At 37.5% G+C, this 26,122-nt stretch overlaps 1 protein-coding gene across 5 annotated transcripts in view; it reads left to right on the top strand.

Moving 5' to 3' along the window:
- TBC1D22A (TBC1 domain family member 22A) overlaps positions 1-26,122 on the top strand; it is a 212,827-nt gene that overhangs the window by 61,660 nt on the left and 125,045 nt on the right. For 4 of the 5 annotated variants that reach the window (XM_074903258.1, XM_074903257.1, XM_074903254.1 and 1 more), the window contains one exon: positions 23,128-23,237. In XM_074903258.1, the coding sequence (XP_074759359.1) occupies positions 23,128-23,237 (110 nt within the window). The remainder of the gene's footprint in view (positions 1-23,127; positions 23,238-26,122) is intronic. The other variant, XM_074903255.1, reaches the window with a different exon arrangement.

Raw genomic sequence — 26,122 nt, 5'->3', positions numbered from 1 at the left:
ATTATCTGGCTGTGGTTAACAATTGCTGTCAGAAGTGAAAAAGAGACATTAAGATTATCCTAGTAAGTATACCCAATTGCTTAATTGCCTGGTATTTTTAGTTATCTGAGATAAAAGTAGTATTTTGAGTAATGATATTAATTGCTTGTAGGGTCTTATGAATTTTAGTTTAGAAAAAAGAAGCCAACCAAACCTGAGCCCCAACTCCAGACCCTGAAATTTTAAGGTGTATTAGTCTTTCAGACTTTTTTAAAGTTTTTAAATTACCTTCAAAGAAAGGGCAGTCCACATAACTAAAGCATGGATTCTTGAATATTAATACTGAATGGAAAAAAACCTAGTATGTAAAGTATATATATGAAAGATGCCTTTGCAAAAAACAAAAAAGTAAATCATTAACAAGGAGTCTCTGTTATGTTGATGTAAAAATTAAATGTGTGCAATTTAATGTTAGTAGTTATCAGGGATGTTAGAATGCAACTTATGAAACCATAACACTGAGTGTGTTTTATGCTGTAAAAAAGAGAAAGAAAAAAACATAAACCCATGACCTGTTGAAAAAGAAAGTAATAATACTTGAGTTTTATTATTAAATGAAATTTGTTGCATTTATTCTTTCATACTGCAGTTATCAATCTAAATTCAGGTCTAGATGACAAGCGAGAAAGAACAGCTGTTACAGTTGTATTCACCTACTACTGTTTTATGAAGCTTCTCTAAGTTTTCTCTTAGTTTTTGAAACAGTTTGCTTTCTATTTTCAAAGAGTTAAGTAGACTTTATTATTGTTGCACTGATGTATAATGTTACTATCTGCATCCTAGGTATTAATGGTATTTTTGTAGTCAAATAGTTTTCAGTAATGCTGTCTGAGTTTTATAGATCTGAACTGTTACATTCAACATACTTTTGTGGGAAAATTAGCAAAATATAATTCAGGATGATGATTTGGTTCAAAATTTTTCATATGAGATTCTATTTGATAAATAAGAGAAGTACATGTTTGTTTTTCACTTATGAAGTATTTTCTTTATTCCTTTGTGCTTATACTAATTTCATAATGTCTTAAAACAAACTGAAATTACATATTTCTCTAAGAACAGTTCTTCAGTGTAGTCTCTGATTTCTTTATCTGATGCAATTTGATCAAATTTTTATAAATAAAGTAGTGTTACAGGAAAGATGCTTTAATCTATTTTAAAAGCTTTTCCTAACTTTTGTTGTTCTGAGGTAAATTAAATATGGTAGTAAGAGGAATAGAAAAGTTAGACAAAATGGAAAATGGTGGATTTGTACTAAGACTACATTAGAGGTTACTTGGGTATTTAACATTTGAAAAAGTAAATGATATCTTATGTATATACCTTTGCAGGAAAACTGTGTTATATTAAAAAGTAATTTCCTCCTTTTCAGGAGAAGAGAGGGGAAGAACGTGTTTTAAAAAAAGAAGGAAAAAACCCCAAACTTCCTTTTTTAAAAAAAATTTGTTCTAAAATGTCAGCATTATTTTGGTAGGACTTTGAATCAAAGGGAAGGATGTTTATGTACTTAAGAAGAAAATATCTGAGTCTTTAAGACTTGTCATGTTAGGAAATGCTCTTCCTTTTTCAGAGAGGCATCTGCATACTAAATGGGTGTGCTCTGAGTCCTAAAGCTGTCACTTTAACTTACCTAAAAAAGTATTTCAAAGCAGTGGTATTTCTAATTATCATACTGCAGTATTTTTAATTGAAAGTGTAGTAAGCAACAGTTGCTCTATTTTTGATCTGTTTGGCTGACAAACTTTAAAAAAAGTGTCTAAATGGATTAAGAAAGATTGACTACAGAGAAAAACTATAAGAGTACCTATTGAAGCAGCAAACACCTACTATCAAAGATTAAAATAAACATCAGACAAAGGATTTATCAGATTTAATGGTTTCTAATAACTGTGGTAGTAATTACTTCCAGGTATCGCTATTTGATTTCATTGTTTTTATCTTAGAGATGTTGCTGCATATGACTGGCTTTATTGTTAAATAGAGAAATAAATGAAAATTTTTAATCTTTTTCTTTGTAGACATAAGATAGTAACTGAAAAAATGGCAATTTCCATTTCGTATAAATTTTTTCTTTTTTTGAGTCATTTATGACTGTAGGCATAGGATTACCTTAATCTTCCTATTCTTCCTAACATAGTATCTTGTCCTAGTACAAAAGTTTCTTATTGGCTGTTAGGGCAAAAATAACTGGATTATATTTCCTTAAATGTAAAGCTTCTTGCTATCTGTTTTTGTGTTCTCCACGTTATTGTGAGTGGAATCATCTGCAGGTGTGGTTTGAGGTTTTTGCTTGGGGTTTTTGGTATGTGTGGGTTTTTTTAAAAATCTTTGCATGCTTCTGAATCACATGAAAGAAGAGCGTGTTGAGAATATTGATCAGTATATTATAATGTACAGTCCAGCCTCTTATTTATTATCTGCAGTAAAGCTGTGGTGTGATGACTTTTTTGGAAAGCAGACTCAAAATATGAAGAATGGGAAAGAGTTTATTAAGGATGTTAAATCTCCTTCTAGATGACTATCATGGTTTTATATTTTGGAGGAACTGCCAAATAGAAACTTGAAAGATACTAATAAAAATTTCTTCCATCATATCAGTGTGAGGATGCCTGTCAGTCAGAAAGTCTGACAGAGGTGTGAAGGGAACCTATGATATGTTACCTCATAGCAGGGGAACTATATGAGGTAACCGAAGCTTAGATGCTTCTCCAAACCCTGTATTATGGACAGAATCAGGGGAATTCTTTGGAGCTTTTGCTATACGTGATGTACAGAACAAATCTTTAAATTTGTAAGAAAAGTCTAAGGTCAAATAGACTAGTCAAAGCTTTCTATTAACATGAAATTAATGTTTCTGTAATATGGTAATATCTCATAAACCATGAAAGCTGCTTTTATGTCTGTAAATATGTCTTGTGTTCTTCTCCCTAATAAACCATTTGGAGTGACAAGATACACATTCATCCTACAAACTCTGCCTTGTTTTTTTTAATGACTATGTGTTTGTGGTTGTTTCTTTTTTTTCTGACTATACAGTATCAGCTCACTAAGAGATTCATCTGGTTTGAGTTCTTCAGCATGTTACCTTCTGTGTTTTACTAGAGGAAGTCTTCAAGACCTTTAAGTTTCATCAATTTGATTTTATATTGTGATTAAATGCACACGTTACAAAAGAGCTGAGGTAGCATGGTTATACTAGTTTGTCTTCTTTTTCTGCTGACTGGTGAGCAGAATTGCTTCTTAGACTATAGGTTGTCTTGGCTGTCTCCGTTCCTCCTTAAAGTTTATTCCACATCATATTACTACTATCAGGCGTTTCTGTTCTCTCCAAGAAAGTCTGTGAGGTCATAACAGTTGCTCCATTGGCTATGTGAGATGTGATTTTTTTTTTTTTCTTAAGCAATGTTTACTGTGAGGTGGTGAGACACTGGCACAGGTTGCCCGGAGAAGTTGTGGATGCCCGCTTCCTGGCAGTGTTCAAGGCCAGGTTGGACGGGGCTTTGAGCAACCTGATCTTGTGGAAGGTGTCCCTGCTCATGGCAGGGTGGTTGGAACTAGATGATCTTTAAGATCCCTTCTAACCCAAACTATTCCATGATTCTATACTATTCTTCAGATGGTGATCCATGATCTTGTTTATGTTTTACTTCAAGTGCCTTGGATGGTTGAGACCTTAATAGGGATTTACTTCTGGCCTAGTGTCCAACTGTACTCTATACTAAATATCATTTTACAGTTTCATAAGAAAAAACAAGCTCAAAACTTTTGTCATTAGTAATCAGAATAAGTCAGAACTAGTAATTTCTATTGAGTTTAAGTATTCAAGGTTTTCAAGTAGCTCTCATATTTGTCCGTTAAAACACAGTCTTTTTGTATTATTCAAGCATTTACTTTTAGCTCTTCTGGGTTTTTTTTGTTTGTTTTTTCTCCGAGGTATGGTAAAAAATTATTGAGGAAAAAGTAATTTTATTCACCATGTATATAAAATAAAATTCTGCTAATGAAAGTCCTGTTTTAGTGAATAGGGGGATATGTTTAAGCGTATAAATATGGTGACTGATGTGGATTTTAATTATCTATTTTTAAAGTTTGTTTTGCATCTGTATGTGTATTTCTAAATTTTTAAATGCATCTCTCTAAACAAGATTTGTTATTTCATGATGCTTAATGCATGCTCCCAGAATTTTAAGAATTAAGTTAATTTGCTAATATGAATGTTACCTTAAAAAGTAATAACATTTCTATTAAGTTGCAATACCTTTTGTGGTTTATGTTGTTTCATTTTTTAAGGCAATTAAAAAACTACATAGGCTTGTACTGTGAGGAAGTTATGAGAGGTTAGTGAAAGGTATTTTATTTGAAACTACAAACTGGAAATGTTGGGTCATGGGAATAAATGGAAAACAAGATCTTGAGTAATGGTAGAAGCAGTAAAATTAAATTGAAGAGAATCCAAAGGATTTCTGCAGGTGTAAAAGTGAAAAAATTGTGAAGAAGGAGAAAGTTAATTATAATTAATATAAGTATAGGAGAGATATTTATTCCACAGGGAGCAGAATATTTTAGTTCTGGCTTGTGCATTCGTTTTGCTCTCCCCATGGTCTCCATATAGTTATAATTAATGATTGTCTTTCTGTAGTGAAGCAGCACAGAGGTGGTTATACTTTCAGATCTAAATCTTCTCAAGCATGCTTTCCAACAGACTGGGAAATTATTTTAATGGCTTTTGGCATCCAAATATCACAACTTTGTATTTTTATTATGAAGTAACTCACAGGAAGGAAAGCTAAAAAAAAAAAAGAATTACTTAAGTAACAATAACATACTGTACAAATGTCAGGAATGTAACATTCAGATACTGTTGCATATACATCAGTAGCATTTGAAGATCTAAGAGAAGGTTTTCAAATTAGATGGACCAGTGCCTTAAACATAGCTGTAAACAGCTTTTTTGACTTATTTTCAATGAGATATATGCTTAGTTTATAACGTTGTATAGATTTCAAATCAATCCAAATACAGTTTTCAGAAGTTTGTATGCTGAAACGTTTCGATTTGAATAGGCTTTTGCAAACCTATTTTAATCATAGTAAGCATAAAGTCATTGGTTTCTTTAATCAGCATGCGTTTTTTTTCTTTTTTTTTAAAATGGGGAAATCTGAAATTTCTAGTTTCTACTTTAATATGTGGAAAACAAATTATAAAGCAGAAATGAAAAATTAAGTACTTGAGCACAATAAACAAAAAAAAGAGAAAGTTTTTTGCAAAACAATTTTTCTTGTATATGTTTTAGTTGCCTTATTTTACAGAAAATATTTAATGCTTTTATAGTACATTAGTTTTGATAATGCAATATTTAAAAAAATATTATCTTATGAATTGTATTTTAATCAAAGATGTTTTCTGAACTGATTTGTGTGTTCCATCTTTAATCATGAGATAAAAATTTAATTTATTACAGTACAACTGGAATTTAAGGACACTTTATAGTTCCTATAAAGGAACTATACTCTTATTTTTGAATAAATAGAGCAGGTTTTTTTTCCTAGAGATTGTACCATGTGTTATGATTATTATTATTTTTTTTAATGATAAATACCCATGCAGTATGTAAAAATACTGTTGAATCTCATGGATTTTTTTGCCACAGATGCATGTGTAGCAGTTTCATTAGGGACCTGCACAGCAGATTGAGATAGTTAAGGAATACACTCAACAGTGTTGCCTGTGCTGCCTGTGCAAGCAGAGTTCATTCTTCTCAGATATGCTTCTTTTAATTCAGTGTATGCAATTTGTGATAGAAAGTGCAAATAATGGATGGTACTTACGTTCTCTTGAAATAAGGCAAGAAGTCTGTAAGGTGTGTTTCTCTCTTATTAGCTCTAAATGACATGGGAGATAAAAAAATAAGTAAACATGTCATTTTGATTATGAAATTTGACCAATATTACATAATTTGGATTTGCTGCAAATTGCCACTGTCATAGATTTGTGAATGTGATGTCACTGAGGAGCAGTTATTTCCCCTGCCATCCAGTTTTCTTTGAGAATTTATTTAGTTGTTCAGGTTAATGACAATAATAGGTTAAAGTAAAAATTTCTTCATGAGTGGGTGAATTTACACTTGTATAGAGTTATTGTCATATGTAAATGATTGTTGAGCTTACTTGAGAGCAGCAAATTTTTCAGTTTTTCATCACTGAAAAACTTAAATTTCTGAATTAAAAAAAATATTTGCATACAATTTCTTGGATAATTTTGATTACTTTTACATTTATACAAGTTAAAGTTGAACCTTTAGCCTCGTTAAGTTATCCAGGTAACTTATTAAACATATTACTGTTTATGGGATTGTTGAAATGAGTTCTCTTTGCCTACTTTTTAAGTAATTATGTGCAAGACAATTTCTTTTTTTAAAATAGTTTCAGGTAACAAGTATTAATTTTCATTGTTTTTAAAATTCACCCTTGCATATATTGACTGTTTTTTTTATCTTTTAAATACACTTTGGCCTTTAATACAGTTGATTTTTTTTTTTCCCCTGTCCAGTAAATAATTCCTTTTAAAATCTACATTAATTTATATATTCTTTTTAAAGGCTCTTCCATTTTAAAAAATACAGTGCTAGAGTGACTGTCTCTAAAATAGCTCTGTAATCAATTGCACACCTTACCACAGGCAAGCCCTGTGTTCCTGAGGCTTGCTTTAGACTTGTTTGACCACACTATGGTTTACTCTTATCCCATTCTTGCTGGTTTCTGTTCTGCATGTTTGTGTGTATGTGCATACGTAGGCTTGGTGCTTTAAAAAATGGATTAAGTGCAAACTAGATAATTAAAAAATGTGATTTGGGAGATATGTTCAACCTCTAATCTTTCATTTCTTATTCTCCAAGCACATTTTGGATTTCTTGGGAAACTCTCTTATCAGACATTCTAAGAAAATGCTCCTGAGCATCCTGTGCTCATCATGCATACTGGATACTAATTATCAGTCTTGTAACTTGATATCACATGCACCACTTCTCCCTGGCAATCTGTTTTGGTTGACAGTAGCAAACCTACTGAAGTGATTACTCTGAGAATTTGTACTGAATGTTTTGTTCTTTGTTGTTGCTAAAATACATTTTTAAGAAGAGCTGTTACAAGCTTTGAAGACTCCCGCTTCCCAATAATGTCATACTTAAGGATGTGGCTTGCACCTTTTTTTTCTAAATATAAATTCTGCTGGACAGATTTCTCACCTGTGAAGGACTGCCAGTCTTGTATTTGGCATTATATAAATTCTGTGGACCAAAGACCTGTTGGTGCCATCTAGTTTACTTGGTTTTCTTTTTTACCCTGTTTTGGTTGTAGAGCTGTTGAAGTAGTAAAGATTTTTCTTTCTTATATCTGAATTGTTGAGCAGTAATTTTGGTCTGCAGCCTATGAAAAACTGAAGTCTTTTGTTGAATTTGCAACATAACCGGACCATTTCCCTATTTTTCAAATAAGTTTATAATTCTTAAAAACAGGCCTGTTTATGTCTAGATGTGTGCAGTGGGTTATGAATAGGAATTAAGGCCAAGTTCTGGACAAAGTAGTGTGGAGAAAAAACCATGCCATTAAAATCTAGTTTAGTGTCTTGGTTTTTACCAGGATGGAGTTAATTTTCATAGGAGTATTTCATACCACATGATGTCATGCCCAGGTGGGCAGTCTTGCTGTGCTCTCAGGGTCTCTCTCTTTTGTATGTATGCCGTCGCTGTCTGCTCATCTGTCTGTGTTGTTTCTTTGGGGGGATGGTTGCCGCACTCGGTAAGCCACTGTTGCATTTTACCCGTTTTCTTTTTGAACTCATTATTGTTACTGTTGTTCTCTTCCTATATATAGTAAATTATTTCTTTTTACTCAACCCATGAATTCTCTTCTTTTGTCCCTCCCCTATCTTACCACAGTGGGGAGGGGGAGGTGAACGGCTGGCCATACGGCATCTGGCTGCCAGCTGAGTTCAAACCTCCACAGTTTTTGGTGCCCAATGTGGGGCACAAGGCTTTTTCTTTTTGTTTGAGACAACAACAAAATGGGTAAAATATGTGCTGTTGCTCACAGTCAGTGAGAGGTTGGTTAAGGTTTTGTTTCTGTTGTATTGTGTGATGCTCATCTATGATAGCATGTGGTCATCGGTCCTAGGGCTATTTACAGCTGTATTTGAGAAATTTGGGGAGTTAAAATATCTTTGGAATGTTGACAAAAACATGTTTGCCATGATGTTTGGAGTTAGTGTTTTCCTGCATGTGGTTCAGATTTTGTTTATGGTTAAGCTTCTGTTTAAGAGTAACCAAGTAACAGAAACTGCAGCCACTACAAGCCCGAGGACAGGCGCTGCAGCTGAACCAGAGAATCAACCCATGATAGTGTCAGTTGGTCCCATACAGAAGAAGAAACACAGAAAAAAAATCCTCTTGCAGTGTACAGGGTGACGATGAACCAGGCCCATCACGAGAACAGGAAGAGGCAGAGCCAGTGATAGTCACCCAATCCTTGTCCTTGAGTGAGTTGTGAGACATAAGAAAAGTTTACAGCCACCTGCCAGCTGAGCAACTTGTTAGCTGGCTGCTCTGATGCTGGGATAGCACGTGGAATTAGAGGGCAGGGAGGCGAGGCAGCTGGGATCCCTGTCTAGGGAAGGGAGCATTGGCAAAGCCATTGGAAAGGAGACACAAAATCTTAGTCTCTGAAAGCGACTTTTGTCAAGTGTGAGGAGGAATATCTATTCAAGGATGACTTGACATGTCGACCAAGTGAGTGGACCACTATGGAGAGAGTCATTCAATATTTGAGGGAGCTAGCTGTGCAGGAGTCAGTTTACTATGACCCAGATAATGCACAGCTACCCACAGATCCAGATGAAATCCAGCGCACCCGGCCCATGTGGCAGAAGTTTGTACGGAGCACACCATCATCAGATGCCAAAGCATTAGTAGTAATGGACTGGAGAGACAAAGAGGGACCAACAGTGGAAGAACTGGCTTGACGACTAGGACATTATGAATAAAGTGTCTCTTCCCCCATCATCGTGGCTGTGAAACAATTATTTCAAGATTTCCAGCAACCTAAGGAGAACATGTCCTCCTCCCCACCTGCGCAGACCAGAATCTTGGCTATTAGGAGCAATAGTTTCTTTGCTTGAGAGAACTAGTACACACCATGGAGGAAGCTGTGGCATTGCCTGCATAACCATGGAGAAGACATGAAGAAATGGGATGGAAAACCTCCCTACCTCCTAGAAAAGCAGGTATGTGAGCTGGAAGGAAGAACAAGTACAGAACATCATCCTTTCAGGAGAAATGCCGATCTGGTTTCCAGTAATCAAGTGCCCAAACAGAGCAGAAAGGTTGACATTGCTCATGCTCCTATGAGAAGAACTCCTGACTTGTATTCACAAGAAGTGAGTGATCAAGATGAGACTGAAACCCGTGCACACCACACTAACCCCTTTGCCGTTAGCGGGTGTTATGACCAACATTAGAGGGGCCCTGCCTCCAGACATGCGAGGATAGGGACAACCAAATTTACTAGACTGTGTGGATTCGATGGCCTGGCACATCTGACCTCCAGCAGTATAAAGCTCTAGGGGACGCTGGTGCTCAATGCACCCTAATGCCATTGAATTTTCAAGGGGCAGAACCTGTTTGTATTTCAGGAGTGACAGGGGGGTCTCAACAGCTGACTGTATTGGAGGCCAAGGTGAGCCTAAGTGGAAAAGAGTGGGAAAAACACCCCAGTGTGACTGGTCCAGAAGCTCCATGCATTCATGGCATAAATTATCTCAGAAGAGGGTATTTTAAGCACCCAAAAGTGTATCAGTGAGCTTTTTCGTGTAGCTGCCTTGGAAACAGAAAGCATTAAACAGCTCTCTGTGTTATCTGGTCTCTCAGAGGATCCTTCTGTTGTGGGATTGCTGAGAGTCAAAGAACAACAGGTGCCAATTGCCACTACAACTGACGGCAATACCGCAGCAATCGAGACTCTGCAATCCCTATCCATAAACTGATTCATCAACTAGAGAGCCAAGGAGTCATCAGCCAGACGCGCTCCCCCTTTAACAGCCCCATATGGCCAGTGAGAAAATCTAATGGAGAGTGGAGACTGACAGTGCACTATCGTGCCCTGAATGAAGTCACTCCACGGCTGAGTGCTGCCGTGCCAGACATGTTAGAACTTCAGTATGAACTAGAGTCGAAGGCAGCCAAGTGGTACGCCACGATTGGTATTGACAATGCATTTTTTTCCATCCCTCTAAGAGCAGAATGCAGGTGAAGGTTTGCTGTTACCTGGAGGGGTGTCCAATACACCTGGGATCGACTGCTCCGGGGGTGGAAACAGCCCCACCATTTGCCATGAATTGATCCATGCTGCACTGGAACAAGGTGAAGCCCCAGAACATTTACAGTACATTGATGACATCATTGTATGGGGTCATACAGCAGCAAAGTTTTTGAGAAATGGGAGAAAATAATACAAATCCTTCTGAGAGCCAGTTTTGCTATAAAGCATAGTAAAGGAAGGGAGGAACCTGCACGAGAGATCCAGTTTTTAGGAGTAAAATGACAAGATGGACGTTGTCAGATTCCAATGGAGGTGATTAATTAATTAACAACTATGTCCCCACTAACTAACAGAAAGGAAAAACAAGCTTTCTTTAGGTGTTGTGGGTTTCTGGAGACTGCACAGTGGAGTCTCCAGAATTACAGTCAGATTGTAAGCCCTGTCTATCAAGTGACCTGGAAAAAGAATGATTTTATATGGGGCCCGGAAAAACGACAGGCTTTTGAACAAAGTAAGAAGCAAACAGTTTATGCAGTAGCCCTTGGGCCAGTTCAGACAGGGCAAGATGTTAGGAATGAGCTCTACACTGCAGCCAGGTAGAATGGTCCTACCTGGAGTGTCTGGCAGAGAGCACCAGGGGAGACCTGGGGTCAGCCCCTGGGGTTTTGGAGCTGGGGATACAGAGGATCCGAGGACCGCTACAGTCCAACCGAAAAGGAGATACTGGCAGCATCTGAAGGGGTCAGAGCTGTTTTAGAGGTGATTGGGACTGAAGCACAGCTCCTCCTGGCTCCCCGACTGCCAGTGCTGGGCTGGACGTTCAAAGGGAGTGTCCCCTCTACACACCATGCAACTGATGCCACGTGGATTGAATGAGTTTCATTAATCACACAATGGGGTCGAATAGGGAGCCCCAGCCATCCAGAAATATTGGAAGTGATCACAAACTGGGCAGAAGGCAAAGATTTTGGAATGGTGCCAGAGGAAGAGGTAACACTTGCTTAAGAGGCCCCACCATATAATAAACTACTGGATAATGAGAAGCGATATGTCCTGTTTACTGATGGGTCCTGTCTCATTGTGGGGAAATATCGAAGGTGGAAGGCAGCTGTGTGGAGCCCCACACGACGGGTCGCTGAAGCTGCTGAAGGAGAAGGTGAATCGAGTCAGGTCGCAGAGGTGAAAGCCGTCCAGCTGGCCTTGGATATCGCTGAGCGAGAAAGGTGTCCAGTGCTCTACCTCTGCACTGACTCATGGATGGTGGCAAATGCCCTGTGGGGGCGGTTACAGCAGTGGAAACGGAGCAACTGGCAGTGCAGGGGCAAACCCATCTGGGCTGCTGAGTTATGGCAAGATACTGCTGCTCGGGTAGAGAATCTGGTTGTGAAAGTAGCCATGTAGTACCTCATGTACCCAAGAGCCAGGCCACTGAAGAACATCAGAACAACCAACAGGCAGATCAGGCTGCTAAGATTAAGGTGTCTCAAGTAGATCTGGACTGGCAACATATGGGTGAGCAATTTATGGCTCGCTGGGCCCATGACTCCTCAGGCCATCAGGGAAGAGATGCAACATATAGATGGGCCCGTGGCTGAGGGGTGGACTTCACCATGGATGCTATTGCACAGGTAATCCATGAATGTGAGACGTGCTACGATCAGGCAAGCCAAACGGTTAAAGCCCATTTGGTATGGAGGATGATAGTTAAAATATAAACATGAGGAGGCCCGGTAGATTGATTATATCACTCTCCCACAAACTCAGCATGGCAAACAGTATGTGTTTATAATGGCAGAAGCAGCCACTGGTTGTTTGGAAACTCATGCCATGCCCCATGCCACTTCCCAGAACACCGTTTTAGGCCTTGAGAAAGTCCTATGGTGGCATGGCACGCCAGAAGGGATTGAGTCAGATAATGGGACACATTTCCAAAACAACCTCATAGACACTTGGGCCGAAGAACATGGTATTGAGTGGTTACATCACATTCCCTACAATGCACCAGCCTCTGGGAAAATTGAGCGATACAATGGATTGCTGAAAACTACACTCAGAGCAGTGAGTGGTGGAATTTCAAACACTGGGACGTGCGTTTAGCAAAATCCACCTGGTTAGTCAATACCAGAGAATCTGCCAAGCAATCTTGCCCTACTCAGTCAAACTTCGTACATACTGTGGATGGGGGTAAAGCCCCTGTAGTGCTCATTAGGAATATGTTGGGGAAGGCAGTCTGGATTATTCCTGCATTGAGTAAAGGTAAACCCATGAGTGGGATTACTTTTGCCCAAGGATCTGAGCGCATTTGGTGGGTGATGCAGAAGGATGTGTGTGCCTCAGGGAGATTTGATTTCAGGTGAGAACAGCCAATGAACCAGTCTGTCAAATAATCCTGTTATTGCATTTAGTGCCTTGCAGCAACCTCATGCCACATCCAAAAGCCTCCTGCTCCGCTGACTGAGACAACTCCACTTCATTCCATTCCTCAGCTTTGTAGACTGTCATAACAGATGGAACCCGAAGTTATGCAGGAAAAGAACTCAGCAAAAAGTTTGGAAGGATGGCCCATAGACTAAGGGAATGGTATCTGTGCAACCTGGGAATAATAGGGGTGGTGATTCCTTAAGATGTATTTGGAAACTTGAGCATAACATCAGTGGTATGGAATGAGAGGTGGAGACTCTCCTGGTTTCTGCCAGGATGGAGTTAAATTTCATTGGAGTATTTCATACCATGTGGTGTCATGCCGAGTTGGGCAGTCTTGCTCTGCTCTCGGGGGTGTCTCTCGCTTGCACGCACCCATCTGCTCGTGGGTGGTGTTGCTGTGGGGCAATTGTCACCGCATTTGGCAAGCCACTGTTGCATTTTACCCTTTTTCTTTTGAATTCACTATTGTTACTGTTGTTCTCTTGTTACGTTTAGTAAATTCTTTCTTTTTATTCAACCCATGAATTCTCTTCTTTTGCCCCTCCCATATCTAACCCGTGGGGGGAGGGGAGGTGAAGGGCCAGCCACGGGCCATCTGGCTGCCAGCCCAGTTCAAACTTTAACATTTAGAAAAAGCCTGAGTAGAAAAAACTTATTAAGCAAGCATGTAGGCCCATTAAAGGAAGTTTCTGACTGATTTTTCTGGTTACTGTTCTGTAAAATCTGGAATTAGAGAATAAGTGTATGAAGTATTTACTCTTTTGTGATAGAACAAATTGAGAGTACTTGCAGGGTCATACATTAATTTTGAAGAGCATGAAAATTAAAAGTAATCAAGATTACAGTGGTTTTGGAGATTATTTCCCTTTTTCTCCAGGTCAAAGGAGATTTTAACATTCCCCATGTGCAGTGAAATTGTTTAGAGAATTAATATTAATAAAATAAAATGATTAATGTTTAACATATATATTAACATATATATTAACATATACTAAAAATAGATAATTTAACGTAATATACAGGTGTATAAAGGTATTTATCTTGCTTTCTATTGCATCTTAAGGAAATGGTGGCAGATCAACTGAATAGAAGTGTAAGGTTATTAATAGTGTTAAAATAGACAAGCCACACATTGTGTGTGTGAGAACATGATTGGTAATAGGGAAATATTTTAAATGTAGTAAGGTCATGTTTACCTAAGCCTGGACTGGTGTGATGATTGAGATTTTTTTTTTTTTTTTAATTTTACCTTTGTGACTGCAGTATCAGAAAGAAAGAAGTTTTTATTGGGTGATTAATCCTTAATGGCTCAAAAGCTATTTCTATCAGATAAATATGTAATTAGGATTTTTTCAGTAAGATATATTGATGTGGTTATGTACATATTTAATTAGGTAATTGTTACTGTAAGAATTTACATTTAAATGCCCTATTATGCCTGGTCTCCTTAGAAAAACAATGCTTTAGTGCAGCAGTGGCTGAATAGCTGTTTCATAAGGCTTTTTGAAAAGTGAGTTTGAGCTGGAATATGTCATATTCTAGATGTAGAAATATTACTGTGCACCTCTGCCATCATATGCATATAGTTTTGCAGTTTGTATACTTAGCTGATAACTTTTAAATATGGTCTGTCTGAAGATACAACATCTAAAGTAGAATACAACAAAGTATACAGACAAGTACCTACCTGTGCATGTAGTCAGAATAATTTCCTTGCACTTCTGCAGGTGCTATATATATTGACCTGAAATATATGGTAATACTTTTTATACATTAGATGAGAAATACATTTATGCAAATCAGGACTTAAAAAGTAGTTTTAAGATATTCAGATAATTAAACTTTCTAATGTTTCTATTTGTTATTTATATATTTGTATATTGGGTGTATGTAAAGAACAATCAAAATTTATCTTACAGTCTGTTTTGGGCTTCAGCACTGGATCTTTCATATACCACCATCCATTATGTCCTCTGTCTCCCACTTCAGTGATTTCATCTGAGTGTTTTGCCTGATTCTGAGTACTGAGACACCATTTCAAGATAAAAAGCTAAAATTAAAAAAAATATAAGGCAATTAAATATCTGTTTCATTAAAAATTAGTTTCCTTCGAAAGAATGTATGCTTTATTTAATAGAGATATTTTTTGTATGGGTTTTGCTTAGTGTAATGAAGTAGTAAAACTATCAAGTTAGGTTCAGTTCTTTGCCAGTGTATAAAGACTGAGTATTGGTGCTGGTGTAACAGGTTTAGAGAAATTCTGAATGCAGGTTGCCTTTCTGTTAGTTGCATTTGAACAAAGATGGACACAGATGGATATTTGGATTCATTGTGAAGGGCTGCTATTTATTGTAACAATATTATTAATCCATTTTAATAATATCATACCTTTTCAGTATTTTAGTTTTATTTCAGGATATGATTTTTCATAAATAAAATTCTCTGTGAAAGTAAAATTTTCCAGTTCTTTAATGCAAAAATTTGTACTATATGATTCCATCTGTCTGTAGTGGCAGATATTTTTACACATAATTTTTAATGAAATGGTGAAATTCAGGTATTTTTTAAGAAGAAATCAAGTACATTTGAAAGACAGAGAACAGATATGAACGTAAACATTTTGAACAACCTCCCCCAAAATCATAAGCTAGCCTGAATCTTGTATTAAAACCTATTTTCAATGGAGGCAAGCCATTATTACCTGTTTAGCATGTTTATTTCTACTGTCATTCACAGAATAATAGAATGGTTTGGATTAAAGGGACCTTAATGATTATCTAGTCCAACCCCCTTGCCATGGTCAGGGACACCTTCCACTAGACCAGGTTGCTCCAAGCCCTGTCCAACCTTCCCTTGAACACTGCCAGGGAGGGGACATATGCAGCCTCTCTAGGCAACCTGTTCCAGGGTCTCACCACCCTGACAGTGAAGAATTTTGTCCTTATATCTAACCTAAATCTGCCCTCTTTCAGTTCAAAACCATTATCCTTGTCCTATCACTGCACTCCCTGATGAAGAGTCCTTCCCCATCTCTTCTCTAGGCCCCCTTTAAGTACTGGAACGTTGCTCTAAGGTCTCCCCGGGGCCTTCCCTTCTCTGGGCAGAACAACCTCAACTCTCTCAGCCTGTTCTCAGAGGGGAGGTGCTCCAGCCCCCTCATCATCTTTGTGGTCCTCCTCTGGACCTGCTTGAGCAGGGCTGTGTCCTTTTAATGCTGGGAGCCCCAGAGCTGGACACAATACTCCAGGTGGCATCTCACAAGAGCAGAATAGAGGGGCAGAATCCCCTCCCTCGTCCCACTGGCCACACTTCTCTTGAAGCAGCCCAGGATACCACTGGCTTTCTGGGCTGCAAGCACACGTTGCTGGGTGATGCTAAGTTTTCCATCCACTAATACCCCCAAGTCCTTCTCCTCAGGACTGCTCTCAATCCACTCATCACCCAGCCTGTATTTGTGCTTGGGATTGCCCTGACCCATGTGCAGGACCTTGCACTTGGCCTTGTTGAACTTCATGCGGTTTGCATGGGCCCACCTCTCCAGCCTGTCCAGGTCCCTCTGGATGGCACATCCCTTCCCTCCAGCGTGTCAGCTGCACCACACAGGTTGGTGTCATCGGCAAACTTGCTGAGGGTGCACTCAATCCCACTGTCCCTGTTGTTGACAAAGATGTTAAACAGCGCCGGTCCCAGTGCTGACCCCTGAGGAATGTCACTCATCACTGGTCTCCACTTGGACATTGAGCCGTTGACCACAGCTCTTTGAGTGTGACCATCCAGCCAATTCCTTATCCACTGAGTGGTCCATCCATCAAATCCATGTCTTTCCAATTTAGAGACAAGGATGTTGTGCAGGACAGTGTCAGATGCTTTGCACAAGTCCAGGTAGATGATGTCAGTTGCTCTTCCCTTATCCCCCAATGCTGTAACCCTGTTGTAGAAGGCCACCAAATTTTTCAGGCACAATTTGGCCTTATTGAAGCCATGTTGGCTGTCACCAGTCTCCTCCCTGTTTTCCATGTACCCTAGCATGATTTCCAGGTAGATCTGCTCCATGATCTTGCCAGGCACAGAGGTGAGAGTGACTGGTCTGTAGTTCGCTGGGTCTTTTTTCTTGTTTTAAAAACAGAATTAATTCAAAAAATAAATCTGTAAGTAGTTGTAAGAATGTTTTTATTTTTCATTTTATCCTTATGTCTTTGCCTTTGGGAATGCATACAGTTAAAGCTGTTTCTAAAAAGTTATACATTCTTTTTGCACTGTGGGATGTTTCAGAAGCATACCCTGGGAAAGAGTAAAGAACAGCTAATACCATGCTTACGGGAATGCACATATTCAGATCGGTATGTCATTGATTCTTATGCTACAGCAGTTTTCCTCCAGGCAACTCTTTTACTGCCTTCTACAATTACATAGATAACACGATAAAGATCTCCGCAGGAAACTGAAGAAAATGAGAAACGTTGCTGTGAGACTTTGTAATCGGTAAATTTTATGCGGTGATCTTTTTTTCTTCAGTTATTGATACGTGTACATGTTGGTCTGCTTTTTTTCCCACATATTCTTGTTATTTAATCTTTATATTACTGTCCACTCATATTTCACTCATTTAAAATGAATTTAAAGTTATCTAAAACCAGAATTTGCAATTCTTTTTTCAAGCACAAGTCTTAAATTGAAATATTTCATGTACTTTTCCTATGGTTATTTTTGCTACTTCTGGTTTTTGTCCTGAAATCCCTTCTGCTCTTTTTTTTCTAAGCTTCTCTAGTGTGTTTATTTCTTCATCCAAATATGTCAAAAAGGAGTAGTAATATGGAGCCTGATTGCTTTTTCCCTTAAAGCTGCATGGAAGAAGCACTTTGCACTATGTGCCTGTACAAAGAAATGAATAAACATTAAGTGTGATGTAAACTATTATTTTGTGTATTATTCTGCCCATAAAATGTACCTTAATGGGAGCTTGTCATGAAAATGTATGGCCTTTTTTTATCTCAGCCGTACTGTGTAAAAGGGTCATTCACATACTCAGAGCCACTTTTTAGCTTCTTCAATAAAGTGGAGCAAGTTAAGGTGAATTGATGCAGCAGAAACCATTGAATGTCACTGAGCACTTGCTTGTTTGGCAACTTTGGTGATGCTGTGCCTTCTTTGTTAGATTTAGTGTCTGCATGGCTTCTACAGTATAGCTCCTTGTTCAGCGTAGACACATTTAAATGTGCAGGGTTAGTATGTGTAGCGGGGAAGGGGGCTACAGCAGTGGCCCCTGTGAGAAGCTTCTCGAAGCTCCCCTTGCTCTATGTCAGACTTGCCTCTGGCCAAAGCCGAGCCAATTAGTGATGGTGGCTGCGCCTCTGTGATAACGTATTTAAGGGGAATCTGGGAGGAGGAGTTGGAGTTGGGAGGAGGACACCTCTGCAAACACAGAGATCTGTGGAAGAAAAGAGGAGGAGCGGGGGAGGTACGCAGGCGCAATTCCGCCCTGCGGTGAGAGGGCAGCCTGTCCCCTGCAGCCCTGGAGGTCACCGGTGGAGCAGATGCCCCCCTGCAGCTTGTGGAGGACCTGACGCCAGAGCAGGTGCCTGTGCCTGAAGAAGGACAAGACTGAGGGAAGAAGCAGCTCCCACTGTAGTTGGGTGCTGAGAGAATTGCAACATGCCAGGGGGAACCGTGCTGGAGCAGCTGGGGAAGCATTGCAGCCTATGGGAAGGACTTACATTGGAGAAATATTATGGAGTACTGTCTCCTGCAAGAGGAGAACCATGCTGAAGCAGGAGAAGAATGTGAGGATTTCCCTGTCCCCTTGAGGAGAAAGAAACAGCAAGACTGACTGCATCCCCCATTCCCTGCCCCTTGTGCTGCTGGAGGGGAGGAGGTAGAGATATCTGGATCAGAGCTGAGCCTGGGAAAAAGAGAGGGGTGGGGGGAAGGTGTTTTTAGGTTGTGGTAACGCTTCTCACTGTCCTACTCTGTCAAGCGTTGTTGTTGTTATTGTCTGAATTAAATTTATGTTCTTTTTTTCTTTTTCTAACAAGTCTGTTTTTTGTCTGTGAGTCTTCCCTCCCTGTCCTTGATTCCTGAGGTTTTTGTTTCATTTTTTACTTCCCAGCACTGGGGGGAAAGGGGTGAATGAGTTGCTGCATGGTGCTGAGTTGCCCTCTGGGCTCAAACCATGATGCAACCAGTATAACATACCAAAATATACTTTGCTGATCTAATGAGAAATGTATTTTAATATATCTCTAAGTAATTAGATTTACTCTTTAAAATATCTCATTGCAAAGTTTTAAGCTAAAGTTTGAGACAGTTGTTTTACATAGGGTAAATATTGCTAGTTAAAACACAGTTATAATACTTATAATACTAATTAAGATACAGTTGAGTTGTCTTATAAGATTTTTTTAATGTATTTCAAAACTTTATTATCTGACATTAGAAGAGATGACTTAGTGATGCATGAGAAACATAGTGGAAATAAAAATTAGACTGTAAGTAGCTTGTATATTTGAAGAACATATTAAAAAATCCTGAATATTTGTTTTACGTTTAAGAAACTTATGAAAACACTAGAGATCATTCAGTATAAGCTACAAGAAAAGCATAATGTTCTTGAATGTCTCTTCCAAAGGGAGAGACAGAACAAGAAACCTAGATGAGTACTTTTAAAAAGTGCTATTTTTATTTCTGCAATGATTTAGTTGCAACTCTGTGACATTATATTTAGGGACTGTGGATTGTTTTATTGAAAGAATTGGATGGTTCATAAATGCTATCTGTATCTTTGTGCTTGGTGATGAAAAGTAGTTGGAACCATTAGAAGATGTTTTTTAAAAACTATATTCTATTTTCTGGGGAAAAAAAATAGTAAATTTGTCTTTCTAATTTGATAGTTCTTCCTTACTAGAAAAATTAGAATCTAGTTTTTCCAAAATATTAATTGTGGGTTGTCTTTGCTGTCCAAGTTGCTTCAGCCTTGCTTCTTAAACTGCCGTCGAGCCAATCCTTTAAATTCAAATTATAGCCAATATTGAGAAGTAGGATTTTCTTTGGATATGATTCATCTGATTTATTTTAGATTTGAGCTTTAGAACAAGACAGCTAGTAGTTTGTCACTACTTGTTTTTCTGTGTTGGCTGTGAAGGGAGGTAAGATGCCCACCTTCGATGGTTAGGTGTATCTTCAGCTTTTTTGTTGGTTTAAGTTCTGGTATGAGAATAGAGTGTGGAATGGCAGATTTTGAAGGAGAAGGACAAAAAAGAGGAAAGATAAGAAAGATGAGAAAGGGAAGATAAAAGTCTTTTTTGTCTATCTTCTCTTGTCCCTATGTAGAAGCATTATTGTGTTATGCTGTGGTTTATAACTTCCTTTTTGTTCAGAAACGTGATAGCAGTATTATGAAAAGAAAAGGTGCTCAAGGCAGGAAATTTGCAAAGGAGCACGCTATCTGAGTAGCTGTAATCTCATTCTTTCAGCAAGTGTTTAGTGAAGGTCGGCCTGAAGATTGCTTCTTTCTAGGGGAATAAAGTTCAATGTATGATTGTGTTTTATGTAAGTATGAAGAACTCTGGTTCGTTTATTATTTTTTCTGTAGACATTGTGAGTCAGGGAGAGAATGGGTTAATTCTTTTTCGCTGTTTAAAATACTGAAATGAAAATTAAGAATATTGGCTATTTTTTCCACTGGGGCACTGGTTTATGAATATATAGTAAATCTAAACTGTATAACTGTAAGACATTTTTATGAGTTAATATGTATAGGGTATACAAAAAAATTGTTCCTGCTAGAGGATACATCGTTCATCTTCTTTTCTGTCTGGAAAAGTTTTTTTCTAACTTAAGGGGAATTTTAATCCCTAATTGCTTAAAATTGTGGGATTTTCTTGTTTGTTGTAAAATCTCAGAGTGTATCAGATTGAAGGTAGATAGGTGCATAAATAATACTGAGTTTTTCACGGGTTCATATGGAAGTTGTAATTTTAAACTGACTTTTTCTATCCATGCTAAGTGTAATAACTTTCAGTCTTACTGTGACTGAGTCATGTGAGTACTCTTAGTAATTCTTCTGTTAGTGGATTTTGGACATAGTGATATTAATAATAATTTGCTACTGATTCTGTACTTTGAGGGACCTTTCTGTTGTCGTCTTTTTGAGCTGCAAAACTGGCATTTCAGTTTGGATTAATTTTGCCAAATGTACATCACTGGCTATTTGTCTAATCTGATTTAGGTTTCTTCATTGCTAGATGCTTTGGGTTTTTTCTTGGTATTGGTCTGTTTGCTTTTAGTTCTTTGTTTTTATCTCCATTGTATTCAAGCATCTTTGCCATGAAAAAACTTTTTTCTTTTATATTGTGCTAGGCTTTTCTCTTAAAATGCTTTTTCTGAAGGGGTTAGATTTAATAGATGAAATGAACCCAAGTTTGTTCTAGAGGCTGTCTTTAACAAGGGAAGTCTAATAGAGAAAATAATGGGAACTGAACAGAAAGATATTGGAGGGAGTTTTACCTCTTAATTCCTGCCTATGTTACCCCTGTCTTCCACAAAGCATTGTGCGAATTTTCTGTTCATTGCTGAGCAAGGAGTATGAGACTGATTTCAGGGAGTGTGGGTGGGGAGTGTCCATCCTTCTTTTTGCCTGGAGGAATATCCTGCTGACATTGGGTAAAAGTATCTGCTATTAAAAAAAATACTGCTGTTACAGCCTGCTACTCACTCTTTCTTCATTGTTTTGCAAGGCAGTGTTATACCTGTGTTTAATATATAGGGTATTTAAAATATATTGGTACTTTTTTGTTGATCTTCTTTTAAAAACTGGGTTTTTAAAACTGTACTCCAATGCTAAGCTAGCATTCCTTTAGTAACCAGTAAGTAACTACTGGTGCATTGTTTACAATCCTGCAACCTCTGAGATCATAGCGTGCTTTTATTTTATTGAGTCTCCACTGAAATCTCCTATTTTACTTACCAGGTTACCCAATATCTTAACTAAAGTTTTATTAGCATCATCTAATCTCCTGTCCTGTAGCTATTAATATTTCACAGTCCAAACCCAATGATCCCTTAGAAGACGCACACCTGCATAGACACCAGGGCAAACAAGAATGCTTGGTAACATCTTGCTACCAGTGTCTACTAGTAGTGGTAAAATCACTGGTATATTAAAATTATTTTATAATGTGTAATGCTTATGGTTATTACCAATTGACAAATAAGTGCTTTAAAGTAGCATAATCCAATGCGACAACCTAAAGATCTACTTCGGCTTCTGTAATGACATACTGCAAAGCTATGAGACAGATAGCAGAGGAGGTTTAAGATATTACATATTCTCGGTTTTCTTTTACTGTTTATGCTGCCTTGCAGTTGTGTAATGGAGGAATTTCCTTCTTTGGCATATCATGCTCTGTTTGAAGTAGAATCAAACATCTCTCTCTTCTGCACCTACCTCTCCTTGAGAAGAAACTACAGCTGGGAAAGATGCTTCTTTGAGTCTTACGTTGATACAATAAGACACTGTGACTTGCTGCAAGAGGGAAGCTACAGCATTTATTCAGAGCATTCCCAGCACATGTTAAACTCTTATCTGGAGTTTTATGGAAGCTTTGGGAGTGAGCTGGCAAGGCAGCACATTCTGTGTTCTTTTCAGAATGGATTAAAAATAAATCAGTGTGACTTAGATGGTAAAATTTCAGTTCATAGCAAAATGTGAATTTCTTCTAACACGCTTGTGTGAAAGACTCAGTTTCCATGAATTAGACATATTTTTTCAGTATTGAGAATCATGGTGCTTTTTTGGGGGGGGGAGTGGGAATCATCTCTTTCCTTTTGTCTGATTTCCTTCTGATTCCAAACGCTTGTCTGAAAAACAAATATTTCTTGAAAAGCTGTAGTCAGCTTTCTAAATAAATTTCACTGGTTTTCTAAAAAGTATTTTTCAGGGCTTTTTCTTCTGTTAAGACTGGCAACATATTTTGTGGTGCACGATGCAAACATAGATATGTTCTGGAGAGAATGTTCATACATAGCTTGAAGGCTCTCAAAGCACTTCTGATGATCCTCTTTCAGGTGTAAAATATTTAGAATGAAGTAATTTATTATATATTAATTCTGGTTAATCAGGCATGATTTGAGATTTTCACAGTCTGCAAAAAATTAAGTATTCATTAACATTTAAAGCCATTAGATGACACAGTTGAGCAATAAATGATTCATTTAGTCCCTCTTAAAGTAAATGTGTGTTGAAGTTTCTGACTAGAAGATAAGTGATGGTTGCCTTTGTTTTCAATTATTTTCCTGTCTTTGCTTTATTCATTCTGTGCACTTCATTGACTTGTCTTTCTCTCTTTTTCTGAAACAGAAGAAGAGGAAGTGGAAAATTTTGATGTTTCCAGTCTGCCTGAAGAAATGCTGCAGAACATAGAAGCTGACAGTTACTGGTGCATGAGCAAGTTGCTTGATGGCATTCAGGTAAATTGATTTTTCCTGTCTGCAAGTAGTGGAGTTAACCGATTAATGTCATGGCTTTGAACTACTTTAAGGTTGTTGAGAAAGAGTATATCTGTGAAAAACAGGGGAGAAATAGATTTTCCCATTGGATAAATCTGTTGGAAATTTGGCATAGTATTAAGAGAGGAAAAGAAAAAAAAAACAAACCACAAAACGTGCAGCTTCTTTTCATCAAAAAGTCTGTGTGTTTCATTGTAGTATGACGTTCTAGAGCAGAGGTGAAATCTCTAATTCTAGAGGTATGTGGTACACCTCAGTCAAGCATGGAGAATGTCCAAGTAAAGAAAAAAATGCTCAAATCTCCCAAGTAAAATGGTCTCACTGAGGGGATGAAAAGATGACTTATTTATTAATTTTTAAGTCATTAATATAGCGACCTATAAACAATTGCTGTCTTAATAGTTCCTGAAATTCATTTTCTAAAACATCCATTTAAAACTTGATACTTACGCTACTTCAGGGCGGGTTTGAATTTTTTCTACGTGGAGAAGCTTTAAGTGCAGTCACAATTTTCTGTTAAATGCAGCAAGTTACAGACTAGGAATGGAGAATTTGTGTGTATGTGTTTTCACTCATTGTGGTATAAGTTTATTAAGATTAGAAGGATCTAAAATATTAAAATATGTAGCTGAATATCTTGCATTTATGTGAGGGAGGAATCCATACAGTCTACCATAGATTAAATGGGAGTCCAAACATCTGCATTTGATATTTAACATCTTAAACACTTTGTGCTGTGATGCTGACACACCGTGAAGTAGAAACTTCAGACTTTTCACTTTACAAAGAACTTACTTGAATTAAATTTTACAGACTTTGTGTTGCAATAGGCATCAGATAATATTTATCTAATATCTTTTTTCACATCTGTGTCATCTGAGACAAACATTTTGAATCTAGCTAGAAAGTAAAAATAATCTGATTTTGTAAACTTGGAATATATGCACTAAAATAATAGTCATTGTTAATTCCTGGGTTATGATGGGACCAAAACTGACCCTTGCCAGAAATGTGAAAGTTTCTGAAAAGTGATGATTTGTATTTTGCACTGGCAACAAAAAAATGTTTTTAGTGATGTTTGGTAGGCAGATGTTTGCAGTCAGGGTTCATTTGCTGTTTTCAGTGAGCTGATTAGAAAATAAATTATGGTTACAAATATCTAGCAGATTGCTGCTGCTTCTTTTATTTTTTTTAATGTTCATACCTACTCTTTCTGATTATTCTCTGCTTTCAAATTAGCTACTTTGTATAGTGTAGAAGATCTTTTCTGTGAAATTGTTTCAGTATTATTTTGGTGACAATAGAAGTTGTTACAGGGATAGTAAAACTTTGCTTGATTTATTCTTAACATTCTCTTAAAAAATAAGGTGATAGACAAGTGCTTTTACTGTACGTATTAGATTCAATCCTTTTGATAGGTCCCATGTAACTTTATTTGTTTCAAAATGCTTTGGACAAATGCTCAAAAATTTGAGATTGTTTCTCCAAGTGATATTAATGTAGCAAAGACCCTGGAGATTGAATTTATGTGTGGAAAATGGCTATCCTCCATTAATAAATCATAAAATGTGAATAACCATAAAAAAATCCTATGAATTGAAGCTGTACTTTTCAGTGAAACTAATGTTTTCCATATTCTTTATTTTGATTACATTTTTTGACAGATATTTCTTTCTTCATGGTACTTACTATTTTTATAAGTGCTTTAACATATTTGCGCCTATGACGTATTACTATGAATGTTTCATTGGCTAAGGCATGTTGTCTAAGGCATATTGAGAATTTAACTTGTAACAGAGTTCATTTTTTAAAAATTGTTATAAATTTTTCAGAAACAGAAGCCTTTAATTTCTTTGAAGGTATTTTAAGTGTATTTCTCCTGGTTAAAGGTCAAAGGAGCAGTATCTCAATGTTTTGTGTAACATTGTTGAAAAGCATAGTTATCTTCTCATGTGGATTCCTGTAAAAAAATGCTGGTTTGCTAATTTCAATCTCTTAGAATTACTACATTTTAAAATATTTGAACACATATCAAAAATATGTGAAAAGTCATAAAGAAGAAAGGTGAGAACTTGAAATCTACTTGAAAGGAAGAAAGCCAGGTAAAGAAATGCAAGCTCTCCAACTGTTTTAGCTTTTTCTGAAATGTCTTCTCTCACAGGCCTGCTGATCTGTTTTTTTTCTAGAAAAGGAAATTCAGAGATTACATAATTTCTTCTTAAAATTCTGTCTCCATGCAAACTCATCAAGTACTGATAAGCAATATATTGAATTAATTGTAATGGAATTAAACTGCATGAGTGAAAATTTAAACTCATATTAATGAACTGGTTATCAGTCGAATGTATTCAAGGATGCACTCATTTATCAAAAGCAGGCTTGAAATATTATGCCAGTGGTGTGACTAATGATGTTACAGTTAATTCAGTGCAACTGCAAAGTGCTGCTGAATGAAAGGGTTTGCTTGTTGGTTTTTTTTTTTTTTTTTTTCCTCCCATTCTCCTGCTTTAGTTCCCTTCTATGTTGATACCACTTTACATGTCAGATAGAAGAGTCATATAGTTGCCGGTTAAGTTGTTTGGGAGAACTAACCCAACAAGAAAATATATTATTGAAAGTAAGAGGATGAAAAAAGCCAGAGCATAAAGATTGTTTTACTGAAGGGATGCCATCCAGAGGGACCTTGACAGCCTTGAGGCGTGGGCCCATGTGAACCTCATGAAATTCAGCAAGGCCAAGTGCAAGGTCTTGAACCTGGGTCAGGGCAATCCCCAGTGTTAATACAGACTGAGAGATGGATGGATTGGGAGAAGTCCTGCTGAGAAGCATTTGGGGATACTGGTGGG

This window comes from Athene noctua, chromosome 3 (genome assembly GCF_965140245.1).
Source record: "Athene noctua chromosome 3, bAthNoc1.hap1.1, whole genome shotgun sequence".
In the NCBI taxonomy this organism is placed as follows: Eukaryota; Metazoa; Chordata; class Aves; order Strigiformes; family Strigidae; genus Athene; species Athene noctua.
This window is presented reverse-complemented; position numbering and strand designations above follow the sequence as displayed.